The 13,337-nt window shown below is 37.0% G+C and overlaps 1 protein-coding gene across 1 annotated transcript; it reads right to left on the bottom strand.

The window, feature by feature from the left end:
* Window positions 1–331: 331 nt before the first annotated feature.
* On the bottom strand, window positions 332–13,055 carry LOC311285720 (sialic acid-binding Ig-like lectin 13). Its single transcript, XM_084435758.1, has 8 exons — window positions 12,943–13,055; window positions 8,654–8,742; window positions 3,421–3,813; window positions 2,934–3,251; window positions 2,510–2,773; window positions 2,305–2,395; window positions 1,548–1,605; window positions 332–737 (listed from the first exon to the last, which is right to left on the bottom strand). The coding sequence occupies exons 2-8, from the start codon at window positions 8,730–8,732 to the stop codon at window positions 474–476; spliced, it is 1,467 nt and encodes a 488-aa protein (XP_084291884.1). The 5' UTR covers window positions 8,733–8,742; window positions 12,943–13,055; the 3' UTR covers window positions 332–473.
* Window positions 13,056–13,337: the final 282 nt, after the last annotated feature.

The following is a 13,337-nucleotide window of genomic DNA, read 5'->3' as shown; positions in this document are numbered from 1 at the left end:
ATTGTTTTTAAAGGGATAGTTCACCCAAAAATGAAAATTCTGTCATCATTTACTCACCCTCAAGTTGTTCCAAACCTGTATGAGTTTCTTTGTTCTGCTGAACACAAAGGAAGATATTTGGAAGAACGTTTGTGATCAACAGATCTCGGTCCCCATTGACTTCCATAGTAGGAAAAAAATATACTATGGTAGTCAATGGGGACCGAGATCTGTTTGGTTACAAACATTCTTCCAAATATCTTCCTTTGTGTTCAGCAGAACAAAGAAACTCATACAGGTTTGGAACAACTTGAGGGTGAGTAAACAATGATAGAATTTTAATTTTTGGGTGAACTATCCCTTTAATGATATACTTTTATTCATCAGAAAATATAAAGCTAAAAGAGGAATATATTTGTTAACATGAGAAGACATATAGCTTAGCATATATAAGCATAAATAAAACTGTCTTTTTTTGCTGTGAGATGAATTTTTTATTTATTTTTCACTTGAGCATAAATGTCCTCTGGCACAACACTGATGGCTTTTGTTTTTTTGTGTATCATGTGGACCTGAGCATATACTACATCTGAACCTCTTTCATGGTTGTCTCCTTCGGTTTGGTCTTTTCTTGTATTGTGGTCAGTCTGAGTCATGAACTCACACACACTATAATCATCAGAGATCTTGTTGTCCTGGGTGGTTACGGTGTGGACATCATCATATGTGGAATTCCTGTCAATAGTTTCATCCTGTGCCTAAAAATTTAAACAAAAACATTTGGTGTATATATACCAGCATTTCAAACATGACAACTCTAGGAATAGTTAATGGTTATGACTATGTTAATGTATTTAGTTTTAACTGACTGCTAAGCACACTGCTACTGCTGTAGAGTATGAACTTGCTACTGCTAATAGATACATAGACATGCTATATATGAATAAAAAAGTTACCGTTTACTGCACTTTGTTATTCTTCTTGCTATTTATGAATTAGAAGTCTTGTACATTCACAGGAAATAGCTTACTTCCACCTTGCAAAATAAGGTGTATACCAGACAATTTAAATGTTGAGCAAGCTAGCAAGCTCAAGGCCAATCAGTTTGTGCTTCTGTAGTAAATTGTGTTTTCTAGAAATTGCATGTAAATGACCTATCAGCCTGCACCATCTAGAGTTTCATGACTGAACTATGCGATTTAATTTGAAAATGAATTGAATTTAGTTCTATTAGATTTGTATTAACAACTGACAACTGAAAACCTATCTCTTCCGTGAGCACTTAACCTCATAAAAAAAATGAATTTCCTTTTCCTTTAAATCCTCGCTTGTCGGGCTTATGCTACTCTGAACAATGCCTGAACTTCGTATTTTGAGCACTTATTGCATTGTTTTTGCCTCTTCACGATGACTCGCTTAATTTGGTCCCAATTTGTAAGATGCTTTTTGGACAAAAGCGTCTGCTAAATGACTAAATGTAAATGTAAATGTATTAGAAAGATATTATTAAGAGAGGCATACAGAATGTGCAGGACCAGCACTGAGCATCTGCTTTATAGCTCACAAACCTGATGCAAGGAATCTTTGTCTCCAACAATGTCTCCCCTGTGTGTCTTTATTCTGGTCCTGTGAGAGGAAATTAATAATTAAACTGAAAACTGATCATTTTAATAAATGAATACATTTAAATGTAAATATTATTTAACAAACATCACTAAGAACAGCTTCTTAATGATGAGCTACAATCATTTATTTCTGTAGATTTACCACAACCTCCTGAACTTAAACCCACTGATCTGAAAGCAGTGATGGAGAACACAACAGTCAGTCTGAGCTGCTCTGCTGAAGCCCCCTGTCCCAAACAACCTCCTACAATATCCTGGTCCAACATCCCTGAATCTGCCCACATTACAACACAGTTACAGGAGAAACCTGATAAAACCCAGTCAGTGTTTTCACACATGACCTTCAAAGCTTCATACATGGATCACAGAAAGAACATCTCCTGCACTGCTACATATCCAAGAAAAACATCTAAAGACTCAACTGTGGAGACCACCGTGATGCTACAAGTCCTGTGTAAGAGATTAGACTGCTTACTTCCTTTAACAAAGCCCTGTGTGTACTTAAATACACAAAATGCTGCTTAAACAGAAGTGCTTTAATAGCTGATCTGATCACTGTATGAAGTCAAACACTAGCAACTCTCATAACAGTGAATGAGGCTTAAACTAACACAAGCACAATGCTGAGTACATCTTAAAACTGGCTCTTTCAAAATGACATCAGCGATGATTAAGTAACTGAAAGTGTTACTTAATTTACCTTGCACAAAACCCAAGAGCAGAGAGCATGAGAACTGCCACGATTCCTCCCACACAACCAGCAATCAGAGGCATAAAGTGTCCATCTTGTCCTATAGGATGTGAAACACTTGTAATTCCACCAGAATGTTGTATTTCAGTATAATCTTCATTGCCTTAAATCTGTAAATGACCTTGTTTTTTACATGTAGACTGTGTTAACTCACCTTCAACTGTGAGCTGGATCTCTGACGATGACTGTTTTCCAAGTTTATTCTGAGCAGTGCAGGAATACCATCCTGCATTATTTTGAGTTCCAGTGAAGGTAATCTGCTTTCCCTGAGCTATTGGCATCTCCTGTCCACGTTTGTACCAGGTGTAGTTCATTTCTCTTGATGGACTGGCTTTGCTTTTGCAGGTCAAAGTTACATTAGTGTTAACAGAGACTGAAGCAGATGGATCGACGGTGATGCGAGTTTCTTTTGGAGAAACTTTGACAGAAACACAAGCACATAAATAGGAAAAGCATTAAAACACCTGTGCATTAGACATTTCTAGGAAGCTAATCACCAAATACTGTTTAAGCAGCACTTTGTGCGTTTAAGTACACACAGGGCTATGTTAAAGGAAGTAAGCAGTCTAATCTCTTACACAGGACTCGTAGCATTACGGTGGTCTCCACAGTTGAGTCTTTAGATGTTTTTCTTGGATATGTAACATTACAGGAGATGTTCTTTCTGTGATCCATGTATGAAGCTTTGAAGGTCATGTTTGAAAACACTGACTGGGTTTTATTAGGTTTCTCCTGTAACTGTGTTGTAATGTGGGCAGATTCAGGGATGTTGGACCAGGATATTGTAGGAGGTTGTTTGGGACAGGGGGCTTCAGCAGAGCAGCTCAGACTGACTGTTGTGTTCTCCATCACTGCTTTCAGATCAGTGGGTTTAAGTTCAGGAGGTTGTGGTGAATCTACAGAAATAAATGTTTGTAGCTCATCATTAAGAAGCTGTTATTAGTGATGTAAGTTAATTATGTAAATAATATTTACATTTAAATGTATTCATTTATTAAATTTATCAAGTGACTTACAAGTGAAGGAAAGAACCTGTATGTTAAAGACAACAGAGATGACGTTTACCTTTGACAGTGATGCTCACAGTCTTTCTTGAATCATTGTGGTTAAACGTTGCTTTGAACACATTTGGCTCCATTTCCAGTCTGAAGTAGTAAAAATCTGAATGATTCATCATGATGTTATAGAAGACAGTTGTGCAGTTCCTCTCACTGAGATTTCCAGTCATCTGTATGTCACTAAATCCTCTTATGATGTTTTTGCTGCTATTAAAAGCTATACAACTGTCGTCATCAGCAAAATGTGATTTATTTTTTAGCCAGATCCCATTAATATATTTTGTCTTGTTACGTTTGTCCTCAAAATTGGAGATGGTGAATGTACAAGGAATCTGCACACAAGAGCCTGTCAGAGCTGTTACTGTCTGAGGCATCACTGCAGAGTAGATATCACCATCAGCTGAAACATAAAAACACATTAGTGCATTATAATTTAAACCTTAGAGAGGTCAAATATTTATATTTTCTTACAGTATTTCACAATTGCTAAAACACTAAACCCCATTCTCTGAACCCAATGCTCAGTGGCCTAAACCCATTTGTCGAATCAGTCACTCTGTAGGCAAAACCTTAAACAAGTTCAGGTAGTTAAGTGTTTCTCAATGTCAAGGATACTTCCTTGGCAGGACTGGTCCTTCCAAGTCACTTCCTTCAGAGGCTAGGCGAGGCTCCTCTTTAGCATTCGGAGAACACGTAAATGGAACAGGCTAGCAAGTGCACGTCAGTGCGTCATTACGTCAGTGAAAATGAAAAACAGAGCGTTGCTATGGACGCAGTTCTGTTCACTCAGGCAATATAATCGTTTTTAAATCAATAAACTCCTTTTTAATCATATTGATTATTTGACTGTTAAGTGTGTTTAAACAGTGCGGGTCAATTTGACCCATAACATAATGGATGTAATTATTTTTTAAAACAAATGTTTGGTAACGTAAATATATTTACATTTGAAAGCATATTGATCCGTTAACGCTCCGACTCCGTTAACGTCCAACATTTTGAATTTTTTGAACAAGATAGCAAAGCTGCGCGCATAGGATTGTGGGTGATTTGAGAGTGCAAAGAGCGCGAAGGCTACACATATGCATCCTTTCCTGTATATGGGATATTTTTCGAACGAAGGACTCAGTCCTTGGTGGAAATTCCGAGAATCCTCGACATTGGAACAGTCCTTCGACGGATGTCGATGACGTAGCATCCTCGAAATTCTGGCTTCCGAGGATCCTTCCTTGACATTGAGAAACGCCTACTGTTTGCAAATCTCATCCACTCTTTTTGCAAAACTCTAAACACATTCTCACTCACTAAAACACATTTTTCACTGTGTTGCAAAATGGTAAATACATGTGGCAAAAGTTAAACACAACTACAACACAGCTGTCATCGTTTACACACAACAACTCAAAATTGTTCACACTTGTTTCTAATGATGTGATCAAATCAGTTGTCTAGAATATAAGCCAGTTCAGAGTACACAGGGGACCCAGGTACGTTGAATGTTGATTCCAACAATGGATGGAAACAATGTGAGAGGCAGAGGAGGAAGAGTTCGTGTAAGAAGTGGTGGACAAGGAGGAAGAGTACAAGGACAACAAAGAGCAAGACCAAGAATAGTAATTTCAGATCAAATTAGGGCAACTGTGATAGACCATGTTCTTGTTCATGGAATGACAATGAGGGAAGCAGGACAAAGAGTACAACCCAATTTGAGCAGATTCTCTGTGGCCACCATAATCAGGACATTCAGAGAAGAGAACAGGTAAATGTATTGGTTTTCTAATTTGTGCGGCTGAAAGTTTACTGTATACATTTGATACAGTACATCAGTTTGTCAGGGGACTGGGGAAAAAAGAAAAAAAGTTTTACAATACATTTTACATATGAATGTGATGTCCATTACTATTGTTACTGTATGTATACATTAAGAGCATTTTCCCTTTTGTAGAATTGCAAGATTACCAAATGAGGGTGGAAGGACTCCTTCTCCGAACAGCAAGAAGCTCTCATTGTTGATATGGTCCGTCAAAACAATGCCACCCGACTGCGTGAAATACAGCAAAGAGTTGTAGAAGACCATGTAAACTTTGAAGGAATCAACAGTGTCAGACACATTTCCCGTGTCCTCCATTGCAACAGGGTACGCATGAAGCAAGTGTACAGAGTACCCTTTGAGCGCAATTCAGAAAGCGTCAAAGATCTACGATATCAGTATGTGCAAGTAAGTGTACACTTTCAGCACTGATGCTTACAGTACAAGTTTCTAGCCAACAGTTATTGTCCTATACTGTTACTGTAACTGCTCTATATTGTAGTGTATGTAAATCAGGAGTGCATATAAATACACTTTTGCAGAAGTATGTCTTTCTGTAACACTTACTAAACTATTTATTTATCTCTTTTATATGGGTGTTTGAAATGGATGCCATGAAAAGGCCCCATGAATACATTTTTGTAGATTAAGCAGGGTTCAATCTGGCGAAGAGGAGAAGGAGAGGCTGGAACATAATTGGCCAGCGTGCCATTGTGGAAGTCCCTGGCCAGCGTGGTGGCAATGTCACCCTATGTGCAACCATAAGCAATGGGGGGGTTCTCCACCATCATGCAACCCTGGGGCCATATAACACTGACCATCTTCTTACATTTCTGGGTGGTCTTCGGGATGTTTTGTTTGAACGTGAGCCGCAGGATCATCAGCAGGCAGTGCATCCTGTCTATGTTGTGGTTTGGGACAATGTCAGCTTTCACCGTGGTGTCCGAATACGTGAGTGGTTCAACATCAACCAGCGATTCATGAATGTTTGCCTTCCACCATACAGCCCTTTCCTCAACCCAGTAGAAGAGTTTTTCTCTGCGTGGCGATGGAAGGTCTATGACCGTTACCCATATACAAGGGTAAATCTTTTATAGGCAATGGAATTGGCCTGCGGTGGCATAGGTGTGGAGTGTTGTCAAGGCTGGATCCGGCACACGAGAGGGTTCTTCCCCAGTTGCCTAGAAAGGGACAACATTGCATGTGATGTGGACGAAAGTCCTCTGGCCGGACCCAGCACAAAGACGGGATGCTGAGGCAGAATGAGTCTCTCATTGACTTTGATTTTGCAATTGCACAATATTTTGTGTAATACGCTTTTCATTTAGAGTTGTCTTTGGGCTTACTTTTTTTATACTGAAAATACAGACATTCAATACTGTATTACTTGCAGTACTTACAGTATGCAATATATTTGCTGTACTGAGTTGTGAATTATTTACTTTTATTTATGGCAAAATTATTTTCTATATGCAATGCAAAAAAAAATTCTCTATAACTACATGCCCTTGATGCTGTGTTCTCAATTTTTTGATGTAGTGTCTAATGAATGCTGATGAGTGTTTATATATTGACTGGCTGTGTTTATGTTTTATAAGCATTGTTTGATTTTGAGCACAGAACAAATGGTTTTGAGGCAAGTGTTTGATTTGGCCAGAAGAGTCAGGGGTTTTGTGAATGTAGTTTAAAGACTGGGTTTTGTGTTTAAAGTTTTGAGAATATGGGTGAAGGTTTCAAGAAATGTGTCTTAGCAATTGTGAAATACTGTAAAATATAGATTTTAAAGATTATTTTCACTCTGCTCTTGCTTACAACAAAAGAGTACACTGATATAGGAAAGTCAAGCTCCAAAAAGGACAAAACAGCACCATAAAAGTAATTATGACATATGACTTGTGCCCTGTATTTCCTTGCCTTGCCAAGGACAGCGCTCATAAAGATAATAAACGATATTCGCTTAAATACTGATATAAGCAAATTATCAGTGCTGGTACTACTCGACCTCAGTGCTGCATTTGACACTGTCGATCACAACATACTTCTTGACAGGCTGGAAAACTAGGTGGGGCTTTCTGGGATAGTCCTAAAATGGTTTAGGTCATACTTAGATGGGAGAGGTTATTATGTGAGTATAGGAGACCATAAGTCTGAGTGGACATCCATGACATGCGGAGTCCCTCAAGGATCAATTATTGCGCCACTCCTGTTCAACCTGTATATGCTCCCAATGAGCCACATAATGAGAAAGAACCAAATTGCTTACCACATGCTATGCAGACGACACACAGATCTACTTAGCCCTATCGCCTAACAATTACAGCCCCATTGACTCCCTGTGCCAATGCATTAATGAAGTCAACAGTTGGATGTGCCAAAACTTTCTTCAGTTAAACAAAGACAAAAAAATGGAGTCATTGCGTTTGGAAACAAAGATGAAGTTCTCTCTGGGTCAAACAACTAAAAATCAAGTCAGGAATCTTGGTGTGACACTAGAGTCAGACCTTAGTTTCAGTAGTCATGTCAAAGCAATAACTAAATCAGCATACTATCATCTGAAAAATATTGCAAGAATTAGATGCTTAGTTTCCAGACAAGACTTAGAGAAACTTGTGCATGCTTTCATCACCAGCAGGGTGGATTATTGTAATGGACTCCTCACTGGCCTTCCCAAAAAGACCATAAGACAGTTGCAGCTCGTACAGAACGCTGCCGCCAGGATTCTGAGCAGAACCAGAAAATATGAACATATCACACCAGTCCTCAGGTCTTTACTCTGTCTCCCAGTTAGATTTAGGATTGATTTTAAAGTATTATTACTGGTATATAAATAATTCAATGGCCTAGGACCTCAATACATTGCAGATATGCTCACTGAATATAAACCCAACAGATCACTCAGATCATTAGGATCATATCAGCTAGAAATACCAAAGGTTCACTCTAAGCATGGAGAATCTGCTTTTAGCTATTATGCCAGCCGCAGCTGGAACCAGCTTCCAGAAGAGATCAGATGTGCTCCTACAGTAGTCACATTCAAATCCAGACGCAAAACACTTCTGTTTAGCTATGCATTTACTGAATGAGCACTGTGCCACTGTTCGTCCGACTGTTTGTACTGTACTGTACTGTATTTTATTTTTCTAAACTGTTTTAATTATTCTTATTTCTTTTTATTATTTTAATTTCTTCTATGTAAAGCACTTTGAATTGCCACTGTGTATGAAATGTGCTATATAAATAAACTTGCCTTGCCTTGCCTTGTATTTAAAGTCTTCTCGTCATATGCTTTAACGGTCTTTGCTCTATACATTTTTTTTGTCCTTTGCCAATCACATGCCTGCATTTTATCTCTTGTGTATCATATCAGTTGTGGTTCTGCTGAATGTGATTGTTTAAAATAAAAAATAAATTGAGTGTAATATGGACCAACCTGAGTGAGTGTGTAGAAACACAGAGCTGATGATGATGATGATGATGATGATGACGGACATGTTCTGGAACACAGACATCACTGGAGCTCTGACACAAACAGGAAATAACCTAAATATACTTGTGTGCAAAAAAAAAAAAAAAAAACCACAACACAACAAAGTTTTCTCTGTCCACAACTGTGAGCAATGAATTGTACCTTCAGTTTGTGTGTTATTACTGTGTTTAACTAAAGAGATTTAAAGAAAGTTAACAGTCACTGCAGACTCTCCCATGATTAATATCTTAATAACGTTCAGTTGTAAGTCACTTGTAGTTATTAGTTAATGATGATATTTCAAAACATGAATAATTTTTCAAAACATGAATAAACGTTCATAAATGATTAATAAGTGATATGCTAAAATGTATTGATTGTTTTGTTAATTCAGTTATAAGTCATTTGTAAATTATGAGTTAATGATGAACTTATTTACAAAACATGACTATTCGTTCATAATTGAGTGAAGCTTCAATGTATATGTAATGAGTGATTATAATCAAGGTATTAATCAATATTTTTCCTTCTACATATCAAATGAGTTGAATGACTTCTCTTGAGATTTTACTTTATTATAGAAGTTACCAGTGTGATTACTGAAATGTTCTTTTCATGTACTCTTTAATGTCAGGATTTGATATCTGAATGCAGTAGCAGTGCTTGCTTATTTAGCCCGGCTTCAAGAAATTAAATAGGGAAATGTTTTGTGTTTGAGAAAGGTCTTCAACATGTTAAAACACATAGGGGTCATTGAAGCCAATAGTTTAAGGGACCATTTCTTTGTTAAAGGGATAGTTGACTTTGAAATTAAATTTTGGTATGTTTTAGCTTACCTCAAGGGCATCCAAGATGTAGGTGTCTTTTTTTCAGCAGTAGTTTCAATTGTGATATTTTTAGGTCAAACCATTCTTGTCTGTCAGTCATTTAATGCAGGTCTATGGTCACTGTCTCAAAGAGCATGCACAGAGTCCAAATTAAAACAATTCCCCGTCGTCCAAATTAAAAATTCCCCATCGTAAGTACACATTGATGGCCTAAGACACGAAACGAGCGGTTTGTGTGAGAAAACGAACATATTTATATCGTTTTTACCTCTTATACACAGCCACGTCCAAGTGATCTGAGGGTGCGCGCGCATCCTGGTGTGTGACGTGTACGCAGACTGGTGCATAGATATATACACTAGATGTCACCTTAAAGACGTTCGTTCCAATGAACTGCCGTAGGCAAGGCGACATCTAGTGTATATATCTATGCACCAGTCTGCGTACACGTCAGATCAGATCACTTGGACGTGGCTGTGTGTAAGAGGTAAAAACGATATAAATACTGTTCGTTTTCTCACACAAACCGCTCGTTTCGTGTCTTAGGCCATCAATGTGTACTTACGATGGGGAATTGTTTAATTTGGACGACAGGGAATTGTTTTAATTTGGACTCTGTGCATGCTCTTTGAGACAGTGACCATAGACCTGCATTATATGACTGACAGACAAGAACGGTCTGACCTAAAAATATAAAAATTGAAACTACTGCTGAAAAAAAGACACCTACATCTTGGATGCCCTTGAGGTAAGCTCAAACATACCAAAATTTTATTTCAACGTGAACTATCCCTTTAAAGCCTTACTTAGACTAAAGTGTAGCTCTCGTTGAGAAAGAACGCATTATCTTGATGTTTTGAGAGGACTCTCCTGTGTATAGTTAGAACCTGGTCAAATCTAACCTGGGAAAAGCTGTGTGTCGGTGTGTGTGTTAGTCTTCTTGGTTACAGGCTAAGGAACCACTGGCATTGTTGGAGATTGACTGAGTTGTTGTTCGAGACATGCTGGCACCCAGCAACCCAAATCTGAGACCTGGAAGGTCACGACGTGCCTGACTTCAGGGTCCGAGTGTCAGCTGCATAATCAGATGGAGATATGCTTCCATCTATCTGTATATGTGTGGAAAATTACTATGTTTATCTATTTCTTAGCCAATGAGAATCATTCAACCTGTAAGCAATGACGTATAGCTTAGACCTTGGAAATGATATAACTGCTGTGATCTTTGTAAATGTAACTGTACAAACTCCTGTGTGAGTCTTGAAGCTGACTTCTGCTGATGAAACTGCAAACTATCTTCAGTAAAACTTTTCTTAATTTTTTTATAATTCTGACTCCGGGTCTTCTTTCAAACATCTGGTCCTTGGGTCCTAAACTGTTAACCCCTAACATGGGTAATAAGCGGTGAGCTAACATTTTATGTTAATAACGTTCAGTTATAAGTGACTTGTAGTTATTAGAGATGAACTAATCATTTACAAAACATGAATAAACATTCATAAATGATTAATAAGTGATATGCTAAAATGTTTTGATTGTTTATTAATTCATTTATCAGTCATTTATAAATTATTAGTTAATGATGAACTAATCATTTACAAAATGACTACGTTCATAAATTATGTATATGTTATCGATTTACAAATGTGTTGTAAGTCATCTTAAAAGATTTTAAATGATTAAGTAAATCAGACAGATCATTAGTAGATGGTTATTAAGTTATTAGTTGATACATTATTAATCACTTATAAATGTCAACATTGTTTTAGTATCATTATCTCAATAAACAATGGTTAATCATTAACAAATGATAAACAAACCATTAGTAATTGATTAGTATATCATTTATTGATGTATCGTGAAGTTGTAAGCTGGTCTGTGTTCAAAAGCACAAACATGCAGGTATGCCAAAGCAGTATTTTGAAGAAGAGTCATTTATTTTTTTTGAAGTGGATAAACATTTATAAATGACGCGAGTTATGTTAAATCCTTTCACTCATCAGCACACACTTGTGTTCTGTGTGGAGTGTGTGGATCTAGTGATAACGTGAACCTCAGAACCGATTCTCACATCATGTGCACAGTCAACATGTACACTGCAGTACACACTACAAAGTGTTCAACCCCTGTTATAGATGATGTGTGAACATATTAATAAATCATTTACAAAGCTTTCTGCCTACCCTAATCTAAAGTGTAAATTATTCATCACTTGTAAATGTGTTACAGATCATTTGTAGATCTTTCTGATCTGTTTCAAATGATCTGTATATCTATACAAGTCATTTACAACACTTTCTGCATCCCCTAATCTAAAGTGTAAACTATTCATCACACGGAAACGTGTTATAGTCATGTTTTGTAAATAATTCGCTCATCATTAACTAATCATTTATAAATGACTTATAACTGAATTGACAAAAAATTCATAAAATGTTACCACTTATTAATCAATTATGAATGCATATTCATGTTTTGTAAGTGATTAGTTCATTAACTTATTATTTATAAATGACAAGACTGAATTAACAAAACATTCATAAAATGTTAGCATATCACTTATTAATCAGTTATGAATGTATAATCATGTTTTGTAATTTATAAGTTAATTTATAATTATCAGTAACCAGACAGTTTTGGGTCCCAATGACTTCCATAGTAGGAAAAAAATATACTATGGAAGTCATTGGGACCCAAAAACTGTCTGGTTACTGATAATCTTCTAAATATCTTCCTTTCTGTTCAGCAGAAGAAAGAAATTCATACAGGTTTGAAACAACATGAGGGTGAGTATATGATGACAGAATTTTCATTTTAAAAGTGAACTTCTCCTTTAATCATTAACCAATAACTTATAAGTGACTTATAACTGAACGTTCTTAGGGGCCAAGCACAGAATGTGTGTAGGCTCCTATTGAAATCGTTGGCGCTGTCTCTCTGACCAATCAGCAGTCTGCCATGTTTTCATGTCACATTTTAGTATCGCCTCAGCTCGCCTTAGGTCGCTTAGAACCTCGCCGGAGGTGATACGAAAAAAAGTACCTGGAAGCAGGTACAGGTACAACTTTTACACAGTGGAAAACCAAACAAAGGCGAGTCGAGTCGAGGCGAGGCGAGCTGGTACTGTGTAGTGGAAAAGCGTGAAATCACATTATTAGTGACTGTACATATGATTTTTTCACCCATTTTGACTAAGATCATCTTAAAAATGTCTTTAATTGCTCATAGTTGCATTTGGTCTGACACTCCCAGCCATGTTGGCATGTCTTATCGTCTTCTTGCACTTTGCCCCGATAATGGCTGCTTGCAGCTATATTTATAAAGTGTTGCCCTTTATCAAATAAATAAGTGTTGTCATTAACTTAATGTTTACAACATGTTTCTTATGATTTATACTTTTAAAAAATCACAAGAGACAAGGCTTACCTCAGAGCAGTGCAGTCAAAGAAAAGCAGAAGTTCTTGAAAAAGTCTTCCTTTATGCGAGATCTCTTAAACACTTAGTGACGTGACGTACTCTTGACGATCTCCCAGCAGCACTACAGGACAAGATATTACCAATCAGCCTTTGTTCAATGTGTGCTTATGTTTGTCATTCGTTCAAAGAGGATGGAAACCATTAAACAAAAATATGCTGATAAACTCAAATTCAATAATAATGTTTATAGGGTCATATCAAACAAGGAAAGGTAATGTATGAATGTTTGTTTGATTGTATTGATAAATGTTAGCATTTTCACACTCATTCATTGCTTATTATGTATTCTTGTGTACTTTTTGATCACTTTTTTTCAATGCTCATCAAAAAAACGATAACTATAC

Source organism: Rutilus rutilus (assembly GCF_951802725.1).
Source record: "Rutilus rutilus genome assembly, contig: SCAFFOLD_59, whole genome shotgun sequence".
In the NCBI taxonomy this organism is placed as follows: Eukaryota; Metazoa; Chordata; class Actinopteri; order Cypriniformes; family Leuciscidae; genus Rutilus; species Rutilus rutilus.
This window is presented reverse-complemented; position numbering and strand designations above follow the sequence as displayed.

Bases quoted from the DNA above. Each gene is read 5' to 3' on its own strand.
- LOC311285720 (XM_084435758.1), bottom strand. From the start codon at position 8,732: ATGTCTGTGTTCCAGAACATGTCCGTCATCATCATCATCATCATCATC. The intron at 3,252-3,420 runs GTAAACGTCATC...TTATTTCTGTAG, and splicing joins TGTGAGCATCACTGTCAAAG to ATTCACCACAACCTCCTGAA. The intron at 2,774-2,933 runs GTAAGAGATTAG...TTTCTGTCAAAG, and splicing joins CGTAATGCTACGAGTCCTGT to TTTCTCCAAAAGAAACTCGC.